The sequence below is a fragment of the Thermobia domestica genome, chromosome 9 (genome assembly GCF_964235325.1).
Source record: "Thermobia domestica chromosome 9, izTheDome1.hap1.1, whole genome shotgun sequence".
In the NCBI taxonomy this organism is placed as follows: Eukaryota; Metazoa; Arthropoda; class Insecta; order Zygentoma; family Lepismatidae; genus Thermobia; species Thermobia domestica.
Genome location: NC_137462.1, coordinates 78,716,587 through 78,740,369, shown reverse-complemented (window position 1 = coordinate 78,740,369; position 23,783 = coordinate 78,716,587). Strand labels below are relative to the sequence as shown.

Below are 23,783 nucleotides of genomic sequence, written 5' to 3'. Positions count from 1 at the left end.
TACGTTTTTTACTAGTAAATTAGTAGATAATCGATTAAAGTATATGTATTCTTCATACTCTTGGGAGAGGGCAATTGCCCCCTCCTGCCCCCCTAAATGACGCCCCTACTTCAAGGACCTGTCAAAGACAAAACAAATTCCTTAGTACCATGAAATTGATACATGTTAGTAAAAAAGGTTGTAGGCCTACTACTGCAGAAAAAAAAATCTATCCTAGCTCATTTGTTTCTGGTGCCAGACTCAAAACTTTTCAGTCACTTTTTGTATATTATCAGGCACGAGCCAGAGGGGGGGGAGTACGGACCCCCTCTTCAAGACCAGAAATGAAAAAGTTAAGGAAGGATGAAACAAAATGAAATGAGAAAAAGAAGGATCAGCGTTAAAAATTAAAAACTACAGGAAGCTTTAGGTTACTCTTTCTTATGAGGAAGTTTGTATTACTTGCAATACATGGTGGCGAGGTAAGCGAGATATCCTGGAAGAGCCAGGAAATTTGAAATTTCTAGAAAAGTTACAGAATTCTCAGAATTTCTGCTACTAGTCACGGAGATTTCAAGCTTCCGAAAGCATAGTGCCGTTGTGTAACAGCGAGGACACTTTTTATCATAATTTTTCGTCATCGCATCCTTGCAGTGTCAAACATGTTATTTCAAAAAAAAAAAAAAAAATCTACTACTCCTTTAACCTGTCATTTGGAACAGACAGTAGTTGACGGAATAATAAAAACAAAAATTTATGTGGAAAGAAAGTTCTGTTAACATCTGATTCAACAGAGAAAGAAACACAATATTGTGAAATAATTTACAAGACATTATTGAGTATGTACTTTTTATAATAGTGAATATGTACTTTTTGTAATAGTTGAGGTCATAATGAAAGAAAAATTGTTATATTTGAATGAACAGAGGAAGGACGTAAACATTGTAAAATCATTTTCAATACATTTTTATTTTACTCGAGATTTCTTCATAGTTTGTTATTAAAATACTTACCAACATATCCTCATTTTATTGTAATAACAAAACATGTTGATAGTAAAGTAGTTTAGATTGATCGAGCTCCTAGGCCTTCAGAATTTCATGTCACGTCCCCCCCCCCTTCCCCCGTTACGAAATCCTGGCTAAACGAACCAATATATATTGCCAATAAAATAGTTTAGAATTATCGAGCCCCTTGTGTGATGACCACAGTAAATCATGTGACGGACGTTCCCCTTCACGAAATCCTGGCTACGTGCCTGATATTATGCACACTTCATGCCAAAATTTCCAGTGATAAATTAGGCCTATATTATTTAGGATCACTTGGGACAAAGGGAAACAATATTGCATGGATTTATACATCGTGGCAAACAGCATAAACAGATTTAGCTTCACAGTGGAGCTATATCTTTCCGGTCTAAGTTATTCTTTATCTACGGTATAAATTTTCTCTTACTGCGACAAGTATGTGGTTACAATGGAATCAAAAATGTAATAATTAAGCATTAATGTAACAATGTTTCAAATGCAGTGTAGTGGTTTATTTCTTAAACTTAAAAAGTAATTGATAATCAAGAAAATATTTCAAATTAATGCTGCTTTCCATTTTATAAGTAAATAATTTTCTTTTGATATAAGTATTTTAGGTTGAAATAGATTTTGTATTACATTGTGATTAAATAAATGTTCGTTTCATTTTCTTTACAGCCTGAACAGAATGCATACCATGGATATTGATGGTGAAAGAAATTCCACAGAGACTTCAGATGTGTCGATGCATTTACCAGTGAACGAGACCAAACCAGAAGTCAATGCTACATGCCAAAAATTTGCTGCTGGTGCTGAAGGAAAAACCGAAAGTGCTGACAGCAAAGATGAAACCGTCGTGGGAAAAAGTAAAAATGAAGACAATAAAGCAGACGCTGTTGTGGATAGAAAAGTTATAGAAGAAGAATCAAAGGAAAAAGGTGATAATGTCAGATTAGTTATTTCTCTTTTTTTCTATTTTTCGCATCTGATTACGAATTTTCTTCGTTAAGAGTCCTCATCCCGGCGAAATTAAAATACCGCTAATTTTACAGTAATTATGTGATATCTTCAAATAGATAAAAGATAATCGAAATGTGGAACAAGAGCGCCCTAGACAATATTATTTTACACGAGATACCGCTATCACGACTCACTTATCTGCTTTCGATTTCGAGCCATTTTGAAAATCGGCATTTATTTTCGCGTTTCTAAACAGCTGAAAACGGAAAGCCACTAGGTGACTTGTGATAACGGTACCTCACGCAAAATAATATTGTCTAGGGCGCTCTTGTTCCATATTTCAATTATCTTTTATCTATTTGAAGATATTACATAATTACTGTAAAATTAGCGGTATTTTAATTTCGCCGGGATGAAGACTCTAAAGACTTTGCCACCATAATCAGTCTTAACACACTTTCTGAAATGTTTTTAGTAAGTGTTCTCCGGCTATCAGTCGGGTGAAGATAAGACTTGTCAATATTTTCACCTGGCTGATAACCCGAGAACACTTACTAAAATCACGTCACCAGGAAATCCTCAACTCTTTTTTTCTGAAATGCTTCATTTTTTAATAGTTATTTGTTTTAATTGGAGTATTTAAAACTAACCACTATCCTCTTCGCAACATAGTCCAAATCACAGCATACCCTCGTAGCAAATGTGATTGGGCAATTGTTGGCAAGTAGTTGGTGAGCGGATGGAATGACACTCCGATAAAAAAAAAAAAAGTTGCGCCAGCATAGACTTAACACCTTGACAATGATATTCGACATGTCCTATGGTGGGTCAACAAACAAATTTTCAACATTGGTCCTCCTATGTAAATTACGTAAGTCCTACAAATTAGGCCAAAATAGTTTCCCAATATTGCATAGTTTTTTTAAAATTAAAAAATCACGCACATTTCCAGATAGGCAATTGTTTAACTCTCCGATGCAACTGATCTAGCCAGCCATCTTACGCTGGCTCGACTACTTTTGCTATTGAAACACTGTCGCTTGGCTTTCGTCCGTAATAATTTTCTAACGTTGCTATTCTCTGAAAGTTACGAGTCCAAGTCTAAGGTTGAAGAACTCCTTGGTTTTATCTGAATCGAAAACAAAAACAACAAAACAAAACGATTAACAAATTCGAAAAAGTTTTGGGCATTGCTTTTCCTTTATCCTCAACTGAAACAAAACGACTATATATATTGGTGGGATTGGTGGGACTATAGAGCACAATGTTGCTATTTTCAAAGTTCCAATGTGTAATAAGTTCCACTACAGTACTTCTTTAACTTCAAACCTTAACTCTTGAGTCTCCATTAATAGTGCAAGGTTTAAATAAAGCGAAAATTAATATTATGTATTAAAAAGTGTAACTACTCATTCTCTTGTTACTTAATTTTGTACCCATGAGCAAGACCAGTTCTTTTCTGGCAGAAACCACGATAACATTCTTCTTTTGGAGGAAAGCCACGAAATTCATGAACGAACTATCATCACGATGGGCAAAAAACACAGAGCCTGGGATACACCTGAATTTCGTAATTAGTTAATTTATTTCCGTAAAACAATACTACATTGGTTCCAGATCGTATATTTTATTTAATCATCAAAACACTGTTGAGACTTTCAATATCACGGTCAACAATAACTATCAAGTACCGGTAGTTCCGTTTGTTGACTCGATTGTTAGGAAGAACATACTTTTTTAATCAGTTACTTATATACTGTATGCGTAGAGACAGTTGGTGATTAAAATTATTACTATTAGGCCTCAGTAGCAAGAGAAAGAAAGAGAGAAATACTTATTGCTCAAAATATCTACCTGTGCAGCCACGAACGCCTGTAAACGCTATGGTCATTTGTCAGTGATAAGACGTAAGTAAAGTTAAAATCATTCACTACTCTGATTCAGGGCACGTTTCAAGAAACCAAAGTTACGACTTTAGTCTCAATTTAAGCCACAGAGCATAGTCTAGGGCAGTGGTTTTCAACGAATTTCTTTTGAGGACCCCTTCATACTTTCGCCAACATGTCGCGGACTCCATAAAATCCCAAATCGATTTTAAGTCATAAATTAAAATTCTAATAAGCACTTACTGAATTGAGTATCATTATTTACTTACCTAAAGGTAATCCTTGTTATTTTTATTAATTTAGTTTGATGTTTTGTAAGGTGGCGGCCTGTCACAAAATAAAACAGTACCGGTAATACCTGAAAATGAGCATAAGAATGAACATAGGTAACCCTAAGAATGAATATCGAAATGATTATTTTTATTAATACGATAATGTTCACCGAAGGCTAGCTTAAGATAAAACCTAATTTCCCAATAATAAGTCGCGGACCCCTTGGTGACCTCCCACGGACTTTCATGGGTTCGCGGACCACCTTTTGCGAACCACTGGTCTAGGGTAATGTGAGTGAGTGATCGGTTTGGAGTCTAACGCCTCTTTCAGCACTAAGACTATATAAAACATGAACCTACAACTTAAAGTGGGATCCGAATCATATGAGTTCCCACCGGAAATCGAACTCCGATTTCCCGCGCCGAAGACAAGCACGCTAATCATATAACCATGAACGAGCTCTCAGTCCAGGGCAGTGATGGAGAAATTTATAACGCACTGCGGAGCATCTAAAAGAATGTATTTTTTACTTTTTACTTTCCTTTCGTACTCGACGGCTTGCTAAATATACCGAAGTCATACGTTTTCTGAGTTTTTATTGTATTTTGGATATTGTTTGATGTGTCTAGGCTAATCAGAGCGTGAGTTAGGAACATTTGAAACTAGCTATATGAAATATGCATTTTTCTAAAATAAATAAATAAATTTCAGAAAATCAGCTTGGTATCAATTGCTTTGCCTTACAGAATAGGCTTGGTAACGAAAAGATTAAAGAAAATTATATCATAGTTAACACTAAAGACTCGACTCAAGTATATTATATGTCCAGTTATACTCTACCTGTTCATATGGAATTAGGAAAAGGAACCAATCTTTCATTTTTTTTTTTTTTAATTCTATTCGTGGGCCACAATTTACCCGTGGAGAGTATTGTGACCGAGGAATGAAATCTATCGTCTATTGTTCTTTTAGAAGGATTAAATTAAAGCCTTTCTTTTATTAAAGAATAAACTGTTTTACATTTTATTTTCACGGCTATTATAATTTAGAAAACTATTGTCCAAACTAATATATATATATATATTTAATAAGTTTTAATAACATCACCTTTGTACTACAACCATAGTCCAAAGTTTGATTTAATTTTCATAGTGGCTTTGAAAAAGAAGCATGGCTTATGACTCACAAAAAAATTGAATATTAGACGCTAAAGCCAGTGTTTGGCAAATTTTAATTGAAGTAACAATTAATCTGTAAGTAACAATTAATCTGCAACAATTAATTACATTACTTATTGCAATCAACAATTGAAATAAGTAATGGTCAATTGTTAATTGCAGCTGGTTATCAATCAATGAGAATCAATTATAATTACTCAATCGATTGAAAGTAATTACTGTGGAAAGGAATCCCAATTAAATTCATTGATTCAAATGTAATTTACAATTAATTCAACCACAGCAATTACTTTCAATTGATTGTTTAATTGCAATTGATTTTCATTTATTAATGGTCAACATTGCAGTTGTGTATATATTACATCAGTCAGCTGTTTTCAAACATATATATATATGTTTGAAAACAGCTGAAGTCACGTCAAATTTAAAACTCTGACATTTAACAACTCCTAGAGCGCTAGACTGATTTTGATGTTTTTTTTTTGTATATGAGAGAATCCTGGCCAAACAGGTTTTTCTTATAATTCTTTTTCTTTTTCTTTTCTTTTTGAAGGGCTTATCTTAATATGAGTAGAGTGATTTTATAGATATACCACATTGACTTGACACCTAGTCTTCTGTTCCAAGCGCTGCTATCGGCTGAAGGAATTCCACTCCCTTTCGCTAATGCTCTCTCGCTTATCAACAGCTGAACCCTTATTGGCTCAGCACTTGGATGTGTCGAGGGTGTGAGCTTTAGTTCGCATTTTTGCCACGGCTCAACACATTTTGGCAGCACTACAGCATTTATGCCAAAATTACAATTTCTCACGAGCCCTTCAACTTAGAAAGATGAAACTTGGTATATCTCCTCATTTGAAATAAGGGAACCCATGTTCCAGTAATTTTGAAAATTTCCGTTTTGAGGAGGTTCTGGGTTTTTCGATTTTCCGGTTTCAACGTTGATCCCCATAGAAATAAACGGTAACATACAGCGAAAGGCGTCTCCAGAAAACATCACATTACCACCCACAACAATGCACGGAAACCGGAAGAGATTAAGACTTACTAGTACCTCCGGTTTCAATGTTAATTTACATAGGGCAAAAACGGTAAAATATATCGAGAAACTTTTTTTTTTCATTCGATTCAACGTCCCAGAATAGGGCCCATCTCCTTTGTTAAAATTCTGTTCAAATCGAAAGTGTAGAAATCAGTGAATTCCGGTTTCAACAATCGATTCAGCATCTGAAGAGAACATACCATCATCACACACAACACTCTGTCAAAACCAGAACACCAGAAGTAGTTGAAATTTACTAGTACTCCCGGTTTCAATATTTATTTCCATAGAACAAGGAAGTTTCGAAGAGATTTCAAAAAAACTTTCTTTTTACACACATTTAGTGTCCTAACAATAAGTTTATTCGACTTTTACCTGTATATTTAAACCGGAAGCATCTATAATTTTTTGGTTACACATTGAGCGCATAACGAATAAAACGGAAATAGACAGAAGCATTTTCTGATAAAAAAAATTCGATAACAAGAATATGTTTCATCTCTGATTTAGTCCTTTATTGCAATAGAAAGTGATAGACATCAATTAGAACTTCCGGTTTCAATATTAAGCTCCACAGAGGCAAAACAGTAAGAGAAAGCGAGTAATGGATTATTGATATGCAATATTCAATAATGGTAGATCATTTATAACTATTACTTGCACCGCAAGTCGCGTGGCAGGGAACATTACAATTATTTGAGGAAACTCAGCTGCGAAATTAAATTACCCTCTAATTTTAAGACTTTTCGTATTGATAGTCTCTGTTTTGCTAATTGCTGATTTGGTCGGCAGTCGCTGTTTACTTGGCCGTTGTTTCAGCAGTCGATGTTTTGACCATAAATTGTGTGCATCAAAAAACTGCCCTTTCCGACTTTTCTTTTCTTTTCTTTTTTTTTTTTTTTTTGCCGGGGGAAGGGGGCCGAAGGGATAGTCGTTATCCAGCATTTCGTGTAAGTACCTTATTTCAAATATGTGGTACAGTCACGGTAAGTGGACAACGCAATATACACACATCTTTACTTTTAATTGCTGACTTCAGTTGCAATTAACAATCACAATTAACAATTACAAGTTTCAATAGCCCCTTTGCAATTAACAATTAAACGTTTCAAAATTGCACCTTTGCGATTAACAATTAACAATTACAAGTTTTAATTCCCTGGTAACCAATTAACAATTTACTTAAATTTAATTGCAAATTTCATGATTAAATTCAATCGAAATTGATGTTAACTGCAAAGGACAAATTGAAATTAACTGCAGTTCATTGATTAATTGCAATTGATTGTAATTGATTAATCAACACTGGCTAAAACAAGTATGTTGTCATTTTCAAACACTAACAATATCAGTAGCAATAAGAATAACAAATTACTACTACTATCACTGTTATGAATTATAATAATAAGAGAGCAATGATCACATACATATGCAGAATGAAAGAAATAAAATAAACGGGTAACTATTGTGGACTCTTCATTCTGGATTGATCTTCCTGCACGCTCATTTTTTACTTCTACTACTATTATATTGTATTATTATTATTTACTAAACGTTAAAATACGAAAACATTCTAAGATATTTGTTCACAAAATTTTTTGGGTCAACTTAAAAAAAAACGCACTCCGCGGAGTGCTCTATCCAGTTTGTTCGAAGTACAACGTAGAAATAACTTCCTCGTACTTTGCCCAATGTAAACAGAACAAATCGCAGATAGCTTCGTCGAAGTCAACAAGCAACAGTCCAAAGAATAATTGAGTTGTCACTTAGAAAGTTCATTCCTACAGACAACAATTTTATCATCAAGATACTTCAGTTTTTTTCTTTCTTTGTCCAGTGCATTTGAAGTTGTTGGTTCAAATTCCTTCAGAGGATTCTTCTTTAACTAAAAGAATACGTGTAGCTAGTTTTACTATGTAAAACTGCTTAAGAAGTGTAATTATTCACGTCATAAATAATTACTCGAAGAACATAATTGAGCAGTTCTTCAAGATATTGAATTCTAATTATTATTAATATTGCATTGTAATTGTGATTTTGTTCATGTATGAAATGGATAAAAATTCGGATGATGTTGAGTCTAAGGAAATGAAACTTAAATTTGAAGAGAAAATAAACAAACTTCAAAAATCTGACAATACTTTCCTGATAAGTTCTGTGGAGAAATATAATGACCTACTTAAAGAAGTTGAAGATGCCAAGGCGAAATTGAAGAAAAATTCTTTAGATTACAGGCGCCTAAAACGATATGATATTATGTGTGTGGGAGACGTGAAGAAACTTATTGCTCCAATAAGAAAGGATAATTTGAACATTCGGTATTATGTAACTAATGATGAGCTGTTTGAGGTAATTCATGCAGCTCACATTCAAAGCGAACACGGTGGGCGCACCAAATTAGAGAAAATATTGTCTGGAAAATACGCCAATATAACCAGAGAAGCGATTGTTTGTTACTTGGAATTATGTGTGATATGTGATAAACGGAAAAGACATTCTAAGAAATCTTTTGTTACATTTGAGAATTTACTATTTAAGGAAGTTATTATTAAAGGACAAGATGGTGAACTTGGTACGCAAATATGCGAGAGGAGTGAGTACATAATTTGAAATGATCAGTAATTGATAATTAGCATAAATAAGTGTGCATTTGGAAGGTATTTTAATAGGAAGAACAATATCTAGATAAAGTTCATACAAACACATAGTTAATTCTCAGTAAATTCCGAGACAGAAAGATTTTTTCGTGAATGATTTGAGGATCATCTTACATTAATACGAAATAATTTATTTTAAAACACATATTTTTGTAATAATTATTTGATTCGATCTTGTCTTTATATATATATATATATATATATATATATATATATATATATATATATATATATATATATATATATATATATATATATATATATATATATATATATATATATATATATATATAGGCTAAAAAAGAGACAGTAATGATGAGAAATGAAAGAAATAGTGGAATGAAGAAATTGGGAGGAAACGGGAGAACCCCGAGGAACCCCCCCACACACGGTGTTTGTTCACGACAAAGTTCACTTGGCGCGAGCTGTGATCGCACCAGAGGTGAACGCTCTACTACTGAACCATCGCTGCCTATTTTATTATTATTATTATTATTATTATTATTATTATTATTATTATTATTATTATTATTATTATTATTATTATTATTATTATTATAGTCCCTTGAATAGAATTATATGATTTGATTTAGTTAGTATGCATGCATAAGTGGTCTTGTACTGTAAAATTGAAAATCAAAATTTCTTTAAAAAATATTGTACTCGTTGCAAATGAAACTGACTCGAAAATATATACATACACAAAAGAATAAAATAATTGTAGACTTTTGAACGAATATTTACTAACCACAGTTGGAGGAACAAAACATATTATCTGTAACATTTTCCTTCTGTAGCATGAAAATATTTTTGAATTGGGTACTATTTCCTACCAAAATAATCTTACTATATTCAATCAGATGATTGCACGGGCGTCTCTGGCAGAGGGACGAGGGGGACGTGTCCCCCCAATATTTTGAAGTACAAAATATTCAATATTTTATTCTAATTTAATTTACTTACTAACGACAGAATATCATATAAATAATGATAATTATATTTATTTGGAATATAATATTCAGGCTGTGAAACGTTTGAAATCGAGTTTTTGGTATACCTTAGGGGATCCGTGAAGGTAAGCAGAAAGGCAACAAATGGAATCGTAGTTAATAAACAGGTTGGGCTAGGTAGTACCATTTAAATCACTTTCTTTGATGTTCCCCCAAATTTTACATGCCAGAGACCCAGTGGATGATTGCGTACCATATTAAATCACAGTTATAAATAAACCATGTGAAAGTCAGTTTTAACAATGACTCGCTGTGTATATATATATATATGTCATATAAAAGTATTGTTTGTCAATCTGCCCATCCTTTCATTCTCATACCTCATTTAACAAACATTTGTTTCAAGACAAGTGTAATGATAAAAATCAGAGCATTACGTAACCGTTTATTTGTACATTATTCTGGTTTGATGATTATTCCATAATGACCACATTCTGTGCTTTTTGATGCTAGACAAAACTTGAAATTCTTATTTCTTACCAATTTAAAGTATACTTTAGAAGATATAGATTTGCACTTTATTGTAACTCGTTTCATGGTTTGTTCCTATACCTGTGACCATTGCTTGTATTGTCCCTTTTTCTCTTATTAGAATTCCAAATTTTTTAGTGCATCCAAAATTTTCTCTTTGTTACTGTATTAATTTATGTGACATAATAGTAATGTATTGATCAAGAGTAGAGAATGTAGTTTTTTAAAAAAACAATATCTTAGTTCATAGTGTTAGTTTTAAAAGACTTTACAAGAAGACCTTACTTTTTAAAAACAAAATTAAAATATTTTTTTTTTTAAATCTAGACTTATGCTAATGAATTCGATTAAATTCTTAGTTTTAGATTCAACTAATAAAGTACATGAGCATAAAATCTTAACCCTGTCTTTTTAAGCAACAGTGTAAGTTACTATATTCTGTAACATGATTGCTCATTTTGGCTTGATATATGTTGAACCATGTAGATACAGTCACTTTCTATTACGGTGCTCCATAGGGTGACAATTTTTGTGTAATTGTAACATGTTTGTGGAACTGGAAATAAGGGAAGCCAGCTTACGCAGGTGTCACTAGTAATCAATCGTATACTGTACCGAGTTGAATGAAAAATTATTGGTTGTAGACGCCTACCTTATTATTCGTATTTTTTAGAGCTCCTCACTGCCTCAAGAATAATCCTATTTTTCAGAACCTTTTCTGTGGAAATCTTTGCCAGGTCATTTTCAAGATCATTTGAGCACAAATTTCATCCATCACAAATTCTGTTTTTATCCTCTGACCATAAAGCTTTCATTGCACTAAACACTAGTTCGACATGTGCTTTACTGACTGATATAGCAGTAATATACTGTAAAATATTTTGAACTGGTGTGGTGCATCTGTTTTCTCAAAAAGCACATTCTATAATTTACAATTATTATTTTCGTCCCAATCAAATGTTGATATTACATGTTTCAAAACAGAAAATCCATTTTTCTGTCCATTTCTTTAGAAAAGAATTTTAATTTTCATCTCCACTTCTGTTAAATTATTAAATGAAAATAGTGTTAATGCTATGCGATCATACAGGCACAACAATGAAAAGTTAAACCTATGCTTTTTGTTGCCATATAAACATAATTATTGTAAATAACTAACAATAATTAAGTACAACATGTATTATAATCATAGCTAATTATGGATAATTGAATATTTAAGCCTATACGTTTATTTCATTGGCCCGTAGCCTCGTGAAATGTATTTCAAACCCGGGTACTCCGGGCGGTGCTCAGAGTTTTGGCAACCCTTATATTAATGATTCAGTATTATTTACTAGTACCAGGAGTAAAAGTGCGGGGAAATGCGGAGGGACACGAAAAAATATGTACGGCGTCCCCCAGTTCCTAAAAAGTTACAATGGGCAAAGATAGGCAGGGGGAACGGCGTGACGTCATGCCGCTACCTACCGTCCTCCAGCCTTTTCAGATCCACTTTTATCCCTGACTAGTACTTACTTATATTTTTGTTTTAATTTTTTATTTTATTTTATTTTTTTTTTATCATACGAATTTTAATTAAACTTAATACTTGTATTGATTTTTCAGCTCCCGAACTGGGGTCTAATGGCAAGACCAGAGATGGAGGATCTGCCGCTGGGAAGTCCACAAACAGTAGCAAAAACAACAACAATAGTAGTAAAGTTGAAGAATTGGACGCTTCTTCCCCGTCGTCGTCTCATGAGGGTTTAGACAAGCAGATGACCGGTGGCGGTAGTGACAGTGATATGTGTGAAACAGATGAAGTGGTGCTGGAAACAGAAGGGAAAGAGAAACCTCAAGACTTTGTGAAACTTGATGATATGTCAAGTCCACATTCAGATGATGAAAACAGTAGGCATAGTCGAGACAGTAGTAACAATAATAATAATAATAATAATAACAATAACAACGGTTCTAACGCGAAACCGAAAGTTACAAGTGAAGGAAAGCGAAGTAGTGAAAGTGATAGTGATACAAGTATTAAAAAGAAGAAGAAGAGTTCAGTGACAGTTCCTGACGAAGGTGAACTGCAACGTGAAAAGTTAATTGAAATGTTCTTTCAAGAAATCGAGGAAAATAAAACACTGGAAGATATTCACATTGCAACTGTAAAACTTCAGAAGGACATCCATACTCTCGGTGTCATGGCTAAAATGAAGGAGAAGGAGTGGAATAATATTATTAGATTGAAGAAAGTTAAAGAAGAAATGTATTTACGTTTACAAAGGAAAAAACAAGTGATGTTACTCTTGGGACAAACCAAGATATCGGATGATTGGGATATCCTAAATAATTCCCTGGAATGTAATAGAGATTTAGGTTTACAAAGTGTAACATCTACCATATCATCCGTATCTACTGCCATTACATCGACACATACATCCACTTCCACTGGTGTCTCTAATAGTCATCAGTCCCAGCTTATGCTTCAGCAATCGGGCATCCAATTGCTAAAGGCACAAGCTGCCCAATCGCCGCTCATGATGCTTCCCGTTATGCAACAGAATGTGAATTTGGCAGCTTCCCTCGCTGGTGTTTCGGTTCCTTCTTCGCTACCTCAGCCACACTTTTCGCAGGCGACCGCCACAGCAACTGCAGCACAGCGTTCTAGTAACTCCAACAGTACTAATCCTCTTGGTGTGCCAGATATTGTATTACAGCAAGCACGCGAGAAATTTCAACAGGGACTCTTGGGAAATTCTGCTAATAGACTTCATCGTCCTATTTTACCCAAACCCACCGTATCCGGAAGTAACAACGGACAAAACACAGTGATTGGTGAAGGTAGGCAAGGACCAATCCTTGATGTCCGGTCTATTATTGCGGACTATCGCTCCAGACATCCAGAAACTGTTCCACGTCGCGGTCGTCGTATGAAGTCGTCACACTTGTTACCAGGACAAACATCATCCGGTGCAGAAACTGTGTTATCCAAAGGGTCTGGCAACGGCAACGGGAATATGGGAATTTTAAGTATGGCGTCCTTGGCCCTGGGCTCTGGTTCCCAAGTAAGGACCACAATCGGTTCAGACATGGCGGATGTCGGTTTCTTACTCGGAGATCAGAACCGAGGCAGCCAAGACTCTTCGAGACCCTCCAGTGCGGATTCTTCCCGAAGTGGTGTCCAGTCCACCGAAGGAAATATCAGTTTTAAAGATGTGTTGGTGCAGTTTGCTAAAATGAGTCAAACGGAACAAGAAACCAGTCAACAGTCAATGAAGGCAAACTATCCTGAAGTTACCTTACACCCAGTACCTAACAATGTGTCTTCCCCATCGTCATCACCACAGTCTTCATTGTTGCATGGTATTCTTACCAAATCAGGCCAACGAGACAATTCTAGGTCAACGACTTTCTCGCCGACATTAGCGAGGCTACTCACGGCTCCTGATAGACAAAGTGCTGCTGGAGGGATCAGTCCGTCTCTAAATCCATTCCAGAATAACTCCACTGTATCCATCACAGACCTCTTGTCATCTTCCAAGGTAAGCTTATGGAAATAAGATCTCGTTCTAATACGTTGAATTATAGATAAGTTTTAGTACACATTATATATAATTTTAAATAGTGGTGGAAACGGGTACTGTATGTAACATATGATCCAAGCGCCGTTTGGAGGTATGTAAAAGTGGAAATGCAAATTGTTAGGTTGTAGTATCTTCTATTATAGATATGATGCACACACAATAGTATACATAGAATGAATTTACATGAAATATTACCCCATTGATTAACCATTAGCCTACAGTCATGACTTAAAAAGAAACAAAAAAGAAAATCTACCGATATCTAGCTGCTTGTTTCGAGTGTCATTGAGCTTTTGAAACATAACGTGCACTCAAGTCTGTAGGAAGCTATTAACCGATTTTAATAGTGAAACTACCTTAAACAGAAATAGATATGAACCTTTCTAAACAACTGAAATTTAGCATACTGACAAAAGATCGTATTGTAAGTGCTGTAGTTATTCATCATTTTTATGCTTTACGTCCTCATTAAACGTATTTAGGTAAGTGCTGTTCTGTGCTCTAGCACAGGGCGGCAGAATTTACGGGGCGACAAAATTTTGGAATTCTATTTAAGATTCACAATAAAGTAATATTTAAAACTTACCCACAGAGTCCCGCGCAAGCGCAAGCAAATATGTTAATGTGTTTAATTCGCTCTAATTATAGTAGTTACTAGCTGATTAGTTAACGTATCTGATTATTTTTAATAAGTCATCCTCTGCCACCCCCACCCCAAAGGGTGAGGATGAGGTTGAACATCATGAAAACTGATATCGTTAAACTCAGCGACATCGAAAACTATGAATCCAACACTAATGTCTGTCGTTTTTTATTACTTTTAAAATCTCGCCCTCTCCCTGGGGAGTGGAATATGACCTTAAAGTTGAATTTTATAAAAACTATCACTATTCATCTCAGCGATCCGAAAAGCTATGAATTCAACTATAATATTGGTCGTTTCCGGGGGGAGGAGGCGACAAATTAGAGCACAGGGATGCACAATATATAAATACGGGCCTGGTCCTCATGCAACAGTTAAACTATAATTAGTCGTACAAATAAAATGGAATTGGAATACTATTAAGCTCCTAACATTGCTTTAACCTGAGGTTAACACTACTCAAAAAACTAGCACTGTAATCTAATCATTTGTACTACAGATGAGTTTTGATATGTTGATATCTTTTCCTTTTGCAATTTTCATGTGTTTCTGAATGCCTATCATGCCTATATAGATTCCGTAACACTTAAATCACCTTCCAAATACCGATGTTTGATCAGACATATATGAGACAATATATGAATGTAGTGGAACTCATATAAACATATCAAAAACGAGATAAAACACGTATTATTAGAAATGAACTAAACCACACTATTTTCAACACGATAATTTTGTAAAAATGAAAAGACGCAAGTAAACCCCGGCATGTGTGTATCATTCTCCGTACGTACGAAGAATTTCCTTCTAATTCAAACAGAACTTGGGATCAAGTTACATACTAGGGTTAAAAATATATAAATAACACGTACCACGTCTGACCTAGTAAAAAAGATGTCAGTAAACACACATCATAGTACAACAAACGTAGAAATAATAAAAATTTTCCAGAAATTTCATTTTACTAGATATTTCTGGTATAGTATGAAAGTGTTCTATTGAAAAAAAATTATAAACCTACCTAATCCCTTTTCCAAACTAGTTCAGCTCATAGAAGTCCAAAGAGTGTAAAATGGACAAAATATCGTTAAGGAAATAAACTTAGAATAAGATAAATAACACTAATCTCTCAAGAATAGTTTAAGCATAGTACATTTTTATCACTGAATAGCAAATTGTTTCTAATTGAAAAAAATTTCAAGTGAACATAAGCAGTGACGTCGCCAGGTTTCCTTAACCCCTTGCAAAGGTATTTGAAATTAACTTGAACTGGCAGCAACATAATGTTAATTAAACCAATACTCTCACAGAATGGATTTTTTTTTCAAAAATATTTAATTTACAATAGTACATTAGGAATTGGAAATATTAATGTATTGTACTAATAAAATTATGCAGATTTACATAAAGAAATTTTTTATATGGATCATAAAGTAAGTTTGCGTGTACGGCTTTTTTCCCGGTGTCTTGTCCTTGGAATCAACATAGCTAAGGTGTGTATTTATCACAGGAGGTAGCAATAAAGTGGTTGAGTATTTTCACAGTGAAATATAATATATAATATAATAATAATAATAATATATATATATATATATATATATATATATATATATATATATATATATATATATATATATATATATATATATATATATATGTAAAGGAGAATTAAGGTAGGTATAAAGTGAAGGAATATTTGTATAACATTTTATGAATTATCCGTTAGTAGTACTGTATATGTTGTGGATCATTTAGAAAATTTATTTCACTTTATCAGTGAACCACTGAAAATATCTCAAGGAAAGAAAAGAAAAGAAAAAAGTAAATATATGATGCGTACAAGTGAGACATAAGATTCGTTTCATATACTTTAAGGTTGGTGTAAAGGGACAAGTTTTGCCGATAGATGTCACTACAGTCTTCGTATCTCTCGCATGTATTTTTTTACCTATCAGGAAAATTTACAATTTCTTTTACAAATCTCAACCTAGAGACTTCAAACTTTTAGAGAATGAATTTTATAACCTATCAAAGGGAACAATCCGTGCCGATTTTTTATTTAGAATTTTCTTTATTGTTGAAACAGTTCCATTGTTAAAGGTTTGGATATCTATTTCAACAATAAAGCCATTTCAACAATGAAGAAAATTCTAAATAAAAAATCGGCACGGATTATTGCCTTTGATAGATTATGAAGTTCATTTTCTAAAAATTTGAAGTCTGTAGGTTGAAATTTATAAGAGAAATCGTGAATTTTCGTGAAAGGTAAAAAATACATGGGAGAGATACAAAGACTGTAGTGCCATCTATCGGAAAACTTGTCCCTTTAAACCAACCTTAAGTGAGAGGGATGTATTTAAATAGTTTCTATTGTAATATTGTTTCGTTACACTTTTGCCATCAAGTTACAAAACTGATACGAGTTGCTACATTATTCTTTCTTTTTCCTTGTTTTTTCAAAATTATTAGTAAAGCTAGGATTTTTAGGTGCTGCAAGTTGTTATTACTATTATTTTGACCATGAAAATACCCAAATTAGCTTGTCCTGGAAAGAAATTATAAATAAGCACTCTTAACTATGTTTTGGTCGTTCCTTTTTGCATTTTTTCTCAATGTCAGCCCTCATTTGCACATTTTAAAGCTTTTTTGACTTTTTTCCACATTTCATTCCTATAATAATTAAATAAAAAATACCGAGCATGTGTGGCAGGTATCACATTGCTGCACTTTTACTTCAGTGCAGTCCCGTCAGACGAAAACTATTGAATAGAAAGTAAGGGAAGGTGGCAACATCAAACTGACCAATCACAGTTATCATCGATAGGTAATGTTGAGTGCTTTTGTACCCTTTTGTGTACCCTTTTTAGTGACCGGATGGGGTAGTTGGTTGCTTGATTAGGATTTCAGTGTCTCGTGTAGCACCGAGGTTATATGAGACGTGGACCTATAGCTTAACCTAGGATCCGAACGACATGAAGTCTTACAAAGAATCGAACCCAAGCCTCCCGCGCCAAAGACGTGTATGCTAGATCATATAAGCTCAAGTCTTACTTAGTGATCAGAGATACAGTCTCACATAACAAACAAACAAATAAAGAAAAAGAAAATCAATGTTATCTCTTTATGTTTTCTGGACTTGTCACTTTAATAACACTTTGCTCTGGGACTTGTTTTATGCAGAATCTTTAATACATCAGTGAATTTTGAGTCCTCTATGTATGATGTAATTAGTTTTGGTACTGTTTGTATGAATATTTACGTTTGAAATTTCCACCTGTTTTCCAAAATTGTGCACCTAAAATTCCTGCATTAGTTATTAGTAGTATCTTAAGAAATTATGGTACTTCTTGCGATTTTTTTGTTTGTTTTTGTTTTAGTTTTAGTTTTAACGAAAAATGTACAATATCAATATGATACATGTGTTGTGTAAGTTTGGCGATGTTTAATTTAGTATATATTTGAATTATTATCTCCCCCCACCCCTCTGTCTCACCCTTTGACCAACGTGCAGAAGAAATTCAACTGTTACAAAACTTAATAAATTGTCTGTAGTTCTCTGTGATTTAATTGTCCAATCACAAGTCACGTGTTTCTTTCTATCTATCTTTTTCCTCCCCCTCCCCTTTTTTTCATTTATGGAAACTATTTAATTACGTTGTACTATGTCAGTACTCAAACTGCCTAAGTTCGATTCCATTTTAGTGTTCTTATTATTAATGACTGGAAAATTTGTTGTACTTCAAGAGTTGTTCATGAGTTCATAATGTTTATAATCGCTATATCTTGCTTTCTCTTTTCTAACGTGCTAATTCCTTTCACTATTTCCTTACTTCTTTATTTGGATCCAAAGTCTACTCATATAATGCTTAAAAAAAAGTTTGTGTAAACTTTTTATCATCAGATGCAGGACATGTAGTTGTAGATAAATGTTAATCTTATTAACTTGAAACAATTTATTTAAGAATCAAATAATAAATTGAATAATTTGTTAATGCATTGAATAATAAATTGAATGATTGGATATAAATTTTCTTGTCTGAAACTCAACAAATCTTTCTGCTTTAGTAACTGTGTTCAACTTCGTTGTTTCATGGCTAAGTGAACAATGCACATTCTGTTTTTGTGTGTAGTCTTGGATTGCAATGAGGGTGCTTGTTTTTGATACAAACTTAAGTAATAGGTTTCGTCTCATAGCCCGAATTACTTATTATGAAATAAGCCGTACTCATAGTTACTGAATCGAAGTAGAAAATAGATTGGTTTTATTTTTTTATTATTATTATTATTATTATTATTATTATTATTATTATTATTATTATTATTATTATTATTATTATTATTATTTGTAGCTTAATATAAAAAATCTTGTGCTATTAAAAGAATATTTATAATTTCTTCGAAGTATTAATATTTCTTTAGTTAATTCTTATTACGTTAAAAAAAAAAGTCATTTTTCAGTTTCTGTTCAAATTTATAGTCCACTGGAGTAATTTACAAAATTACATATATTTTCCCAGTATTTAGTGACACTAAATTTATACAGGATGTCCGTAAATTTATTCTGCATGCTTCCATGTAAGTAATATATGACGTATAAAGCAAATTACATTTATATATATCCTAAGCAAGGAAGGTCTTCACTACACTAACTTGCAGAAGTGTGTACAGACATGTTTGTACATTTGAAGGGATCCATTTCTAACTTTTCAAAATATTGTTACTTTCTGTATACAGAAACTTTTCAAACACCTTGTATATAGTGTTTTTTCACCGGGGCAGACATTGTTCTGCTAATAACTTGGGAATGAAGTGATCAGTTTGAATAAAATTTTCGATTATGTACATAATATTACGTTTTTATTTTTTTATTTTTATTTTATTTTATTTTTTTTTAAGCGAGGAGAACTATAATTACATAGATCCAATAGTGCCGACTTTCTAGACAAAAGCACATGAACAGAGTGGGTGTATACTTTCGTTGGAGGCTGTACAAGTTAGGGGGGAAAAACTTATGTAATCTATTTGCTGCAAAATTGTTGATAAATGGGTGCTCCCAGAGGGATTTCTGGAAATAGCTTGAGGCTTTTTTCTTTGGGGAACTTTGCTTGGCATCAGATGAGGAAGAAACGTTAGATACTTTCACAGTATTATCAATATTTGTCGTTCTTCACATCTTCATCCTGTTGTTGATCTTATTTTCTTGTCTCTCTTTAAGTTTTCTTTAAATTCCTCATAGAAGTCGTTCTAATGCTTTTAGTGCCTCCTTTCCTTCTTTTTTTAATCTTTCTCTTTCCTTTCTTCTTCGAAATATGTGGAAACTCTCTTCTCTTTACAGGATGCTCTTGTAAGTCTCTATAACAGCAAACGGATCCCTAATGGCCCAGCATTTTATATCAAATCTATTGGAAGTCCATCTACATCAGAAGATCTTCCATTCTTCATTCTATTAACAGCTGCTTCTGCTTCTTTGAAGGTAACAAATAAACAATCATTACTAACTGTTCTTTTCTCTTCTCAAGTATATTCTTCCTTTTCTTTTTGCCGTAATACCTCAATATCATAGTTTTCCATAGACGTTCCCGTGCTTTATTATTTTGCGCTTTTTAGCCCTTACAAATCGCCAAATTCTTCTTTATGTTTCACATCCGCAACAATTGATTGTTTTCTTTGATGACTTCTTATCTTAGTTGTGTATACTAGTGCCTAGTTCTTCGTTTATCTCCTTAACTGCTGCTCGAGTTGTCGCTATAGTATTGTTCTTATTGTTAGCTACCACCACCTTGAGTGTTTTATTATTATTATTATTATTTTGTACATGCAGTCATAGAAGAAATTGCCTCTCAAGTTGCTCTCCCTGCCAGTTTCTTTGTGTGCTCTCCTGCCGTGCTTCGCTCCTTTTGGATAATTAAATAACCTTCTCCTATGCGCCTAAGGTAATGGAAGTCAAAGCTGTGACAGTTTTTTTTTTTTTTTTTTAATTCTTTTCTGATTTTGTTTTATTTCCGTTGGAAGTCAGAAAATTACTATCATTTTGCTGTTCCGTTAATTAAGAGCAATTTAGTGTTAATTCTAAAAGTGTTTGTAATAGTTCAGAGAGTGCATACATCCTAGAAGTAACACTTATGGAAACATTTTTAACTATTCACATATACTTAACACCATATTCCATATACACACAATGCAAAATCATAGTGTACATTTACGTTAACCATAGGTACTTAGTTTACGTATACTGGGAGTGAATGATAGTCAAAAATATGTGGAACAATATATACAGATACATTCGTGAAGTTGATGGAATGAAAATGACGCTATTACTGCAGAACTGTATAATTTTCTTGTGAAATAAACAGCGATAGTGAAAAAAAAAAAAAAAAAAAAAAAAAACATTTGCAGATACAATGAACTGCTAATCATGCAATTTAATGTAATTTAAATTGTATTTCTGGGATTAATGTACTTTAAAAATACTTTAACCTGTCAAATATTCGTTTCTCTAACATACTAACACGTTAAAAATTTTCTGTTGGACAGATTTGAAAATTAAAAAAAAAAAAAAAAAAAAAAAAAATGTTGAAGCCGTACAGTAGGTTTTCCCTTCTAATATTACACACATTAATTCATATTTCGTTTTGAAATTACGAAATATTGTGAGGAAATTCGCGTAGATGTGTTTTATTGATGGAGAAGCACAATTCGTAGGTCGAAGTGCATTATTGTATATGAATCCTGAAGTGTGACTTTACACGACAAAGCAGATTCTTGAACTACTTTTCAAACAAAATTGTTTTCTTTGTAGGGAAGAAACGAACTCACCATAACACCAGTAGGAGGTTCGCAGTCAGTAAAAACAAAGGAGGAAGTTGTTCTTATGGTAAGTGAAATTATATTAAAATAATTATGCTTGATAGTCACGTATGTTTCTGTGGTTCTTGTATTATCTTCAGTTGTAATAGAGAAATCACTGTATGACGTATCATACATAACATATACTAGGCATGCATCCATATTTTTTTCTTTTTGTTTTGTTTGGGATGGATCGAAGTTGGAAACTTGTTCTATCCTTCTCAAAATGTATACTTTTGTTTTATTAAATATACACTTTACTATTTTACTACAGCATGTCATTTAATAAAGTTGTGTAATGTAACATCGTAGAAGTAACAGACACTCAGAGTCAGATTTAGGTTTGGAGGGGCCCTATGCCATTGAAGGTAATGGGGCCCTTTAAATATCAAGATGAACGTAGGCACAGTATACAGAAATGAAGAAACTAGTGAATTTAGGAAGCAAGCTAGCAGAAGGGGCCCCATAACTTACATCATATGAGTCTACACAACATGAAACACTGTTGCTATATGTAGATTTTATTTTATTTGTTATTTTCCTTATATTTTAAGCATGTACAACCAGTTGTTTTCTTTAATTTTTGGAGCCCCCAAGAGAGTGGGGCCCTAAGCCATAGCTTGTTTAGCTTATACTGAAATCCGGCACTGCACACATTAAATTTAAAGGAATTAAAGAAGACTCACAGATTCAAATGTTTAAGCTACATAAAATATTATTGTGAATAAGTATAATCTTTTAAACAATATGTAGAATTCCTCAAGATTGAAGGGGAAATCCAGATCCAGTGTGCTACGTCCCAGAAGTGTGCATTTGGCATATATTATAATTGTCTGTCTCTGCAGTTACATTTAACACTAAAGTTTTATGTCACGTTAATCACAAATCATTTTTTTCTTTTAAGTGTTATGTTACGTTTATGTTTATTTCTTTTAAACGTATGTTGTGTGCAATTACGAAAGAAAGAAACAGACAATAAATAAATAAATAAATCAAAAAATAAATTAAATTAAATTAAATTTAAAAAATAAAAAAGATACACAGAGTGGAGTCAAAACGTAAGTTTCCTTTTTTTGACAGATTGAAGGAATGCTAGTCTACAAAAATAATAATAAGTATTTAGAAAAACACAACGTACTTGCTTACTCTTGCTTTAGATGTTATTCATATTTCGGGGAACTTGTGAAGGAGTAGTTATTAATAAGTAATTTGGCAGGTGCAGTACAATCGAAATTTTCACTTGAATGAAGTCCAAAAGCAAAATATCAAATTTTATTCGTTATTTTTTAATGCTCTTTGAGACAAATGTAATAAATAAAATTTGTGTTCATTGAAGGCGGAAAAGAAGGAAAATAAAATTATGCAGTAAGAGATTTAGGCACCAATAAAATTTGAAAGAAACTACATGATTATATACAGTTGATGAAAACAAAAGGAACTATCATATTTAGATTACTTAAATATGTTTGGCGTACATGCTTAAGAGAAAAGTTGTAATAAAAAGTTGAAATATTTTACATGCCTTTGTTATCCTTTTACTAGGAATGATTACGAAGTTGAACCTTGAATCTGGGGATAACTTACTGTGTATATTTCCTGAAAGGGTTTGTCGAGCAAGTTCCAAAACAGGTTTCAGTTCCTCTCTCGGAAGTGACCCAACCCCGCCAGGGTTGAAAATATATATATATAACAAATTGACCTATATGTCCTATATATCAAAGTGCTCCCGCATGACTAGTAGATTAAGAATATAATATGCACTACCATTTATATCCTATAACAAGGTAATAAAACCAAAAATTGATTATTTCACTATACCTATAAAGTTGAGAAAGGCATACCCATAATATTCAGTCAACAGCAGGTCATTTGGTATCGAAACTAATGTAACTCATTGTTATGGCTAGATGTGACACATTCGGTGTACGTATTTCAATTTCTATATTTTCGTCTATTTCACCTATATACGTCAGATCAGTACGTTCATTAGGCCTATATATTCGTCAACTGCTCATGTAGACGAATTGTTTGATAGGTCACACGATTCAAAAGCGTTCAGTAGATTTTGAGTTAGAAAACTAGTCGTAGTGGTGATTTGAGCTCATTTACTCGATCCAAACAGCTCTTTCTTTGTAGCTATATAAACTCATTAACCCGATTGGTTACCTTTCAGGGTTTAAGTCCTCTAATCATGACAAGGCCCGGGTAATAAGAGGGAAGAGGACTCCGGGTGGATGTTCA

General features: G+C 33.3%; 1 protein-coding gene across 1 annotated transcript in view; it reads left to right on the top strand.

The window, feature by feature from the left end:
* LOC145694780 (uncharacterized) overlaps positions 1-23,783 on the top strand; it is a 370,729-nt gene that overhangs the window by 337,746 nt on the left and 9,200 nt on the right. Inside the window, exons 2-4 of the mRNA XM_081771413.1 lie at positions 1,689-1,948; positions 12,093-14,011; positions 21,496-21,570. Coding sequence (XP_081627539.1) covers positions 1,689-1,948; positions 12,093-14,011; positions 21,496-21,570 — 2,254 coding nt within the window. The remainder of the gene's footprint in view (positions 1-1,688; positions 1,949-12,092; positions 14,012-21,495; positions 21,571-23,783) is intronic.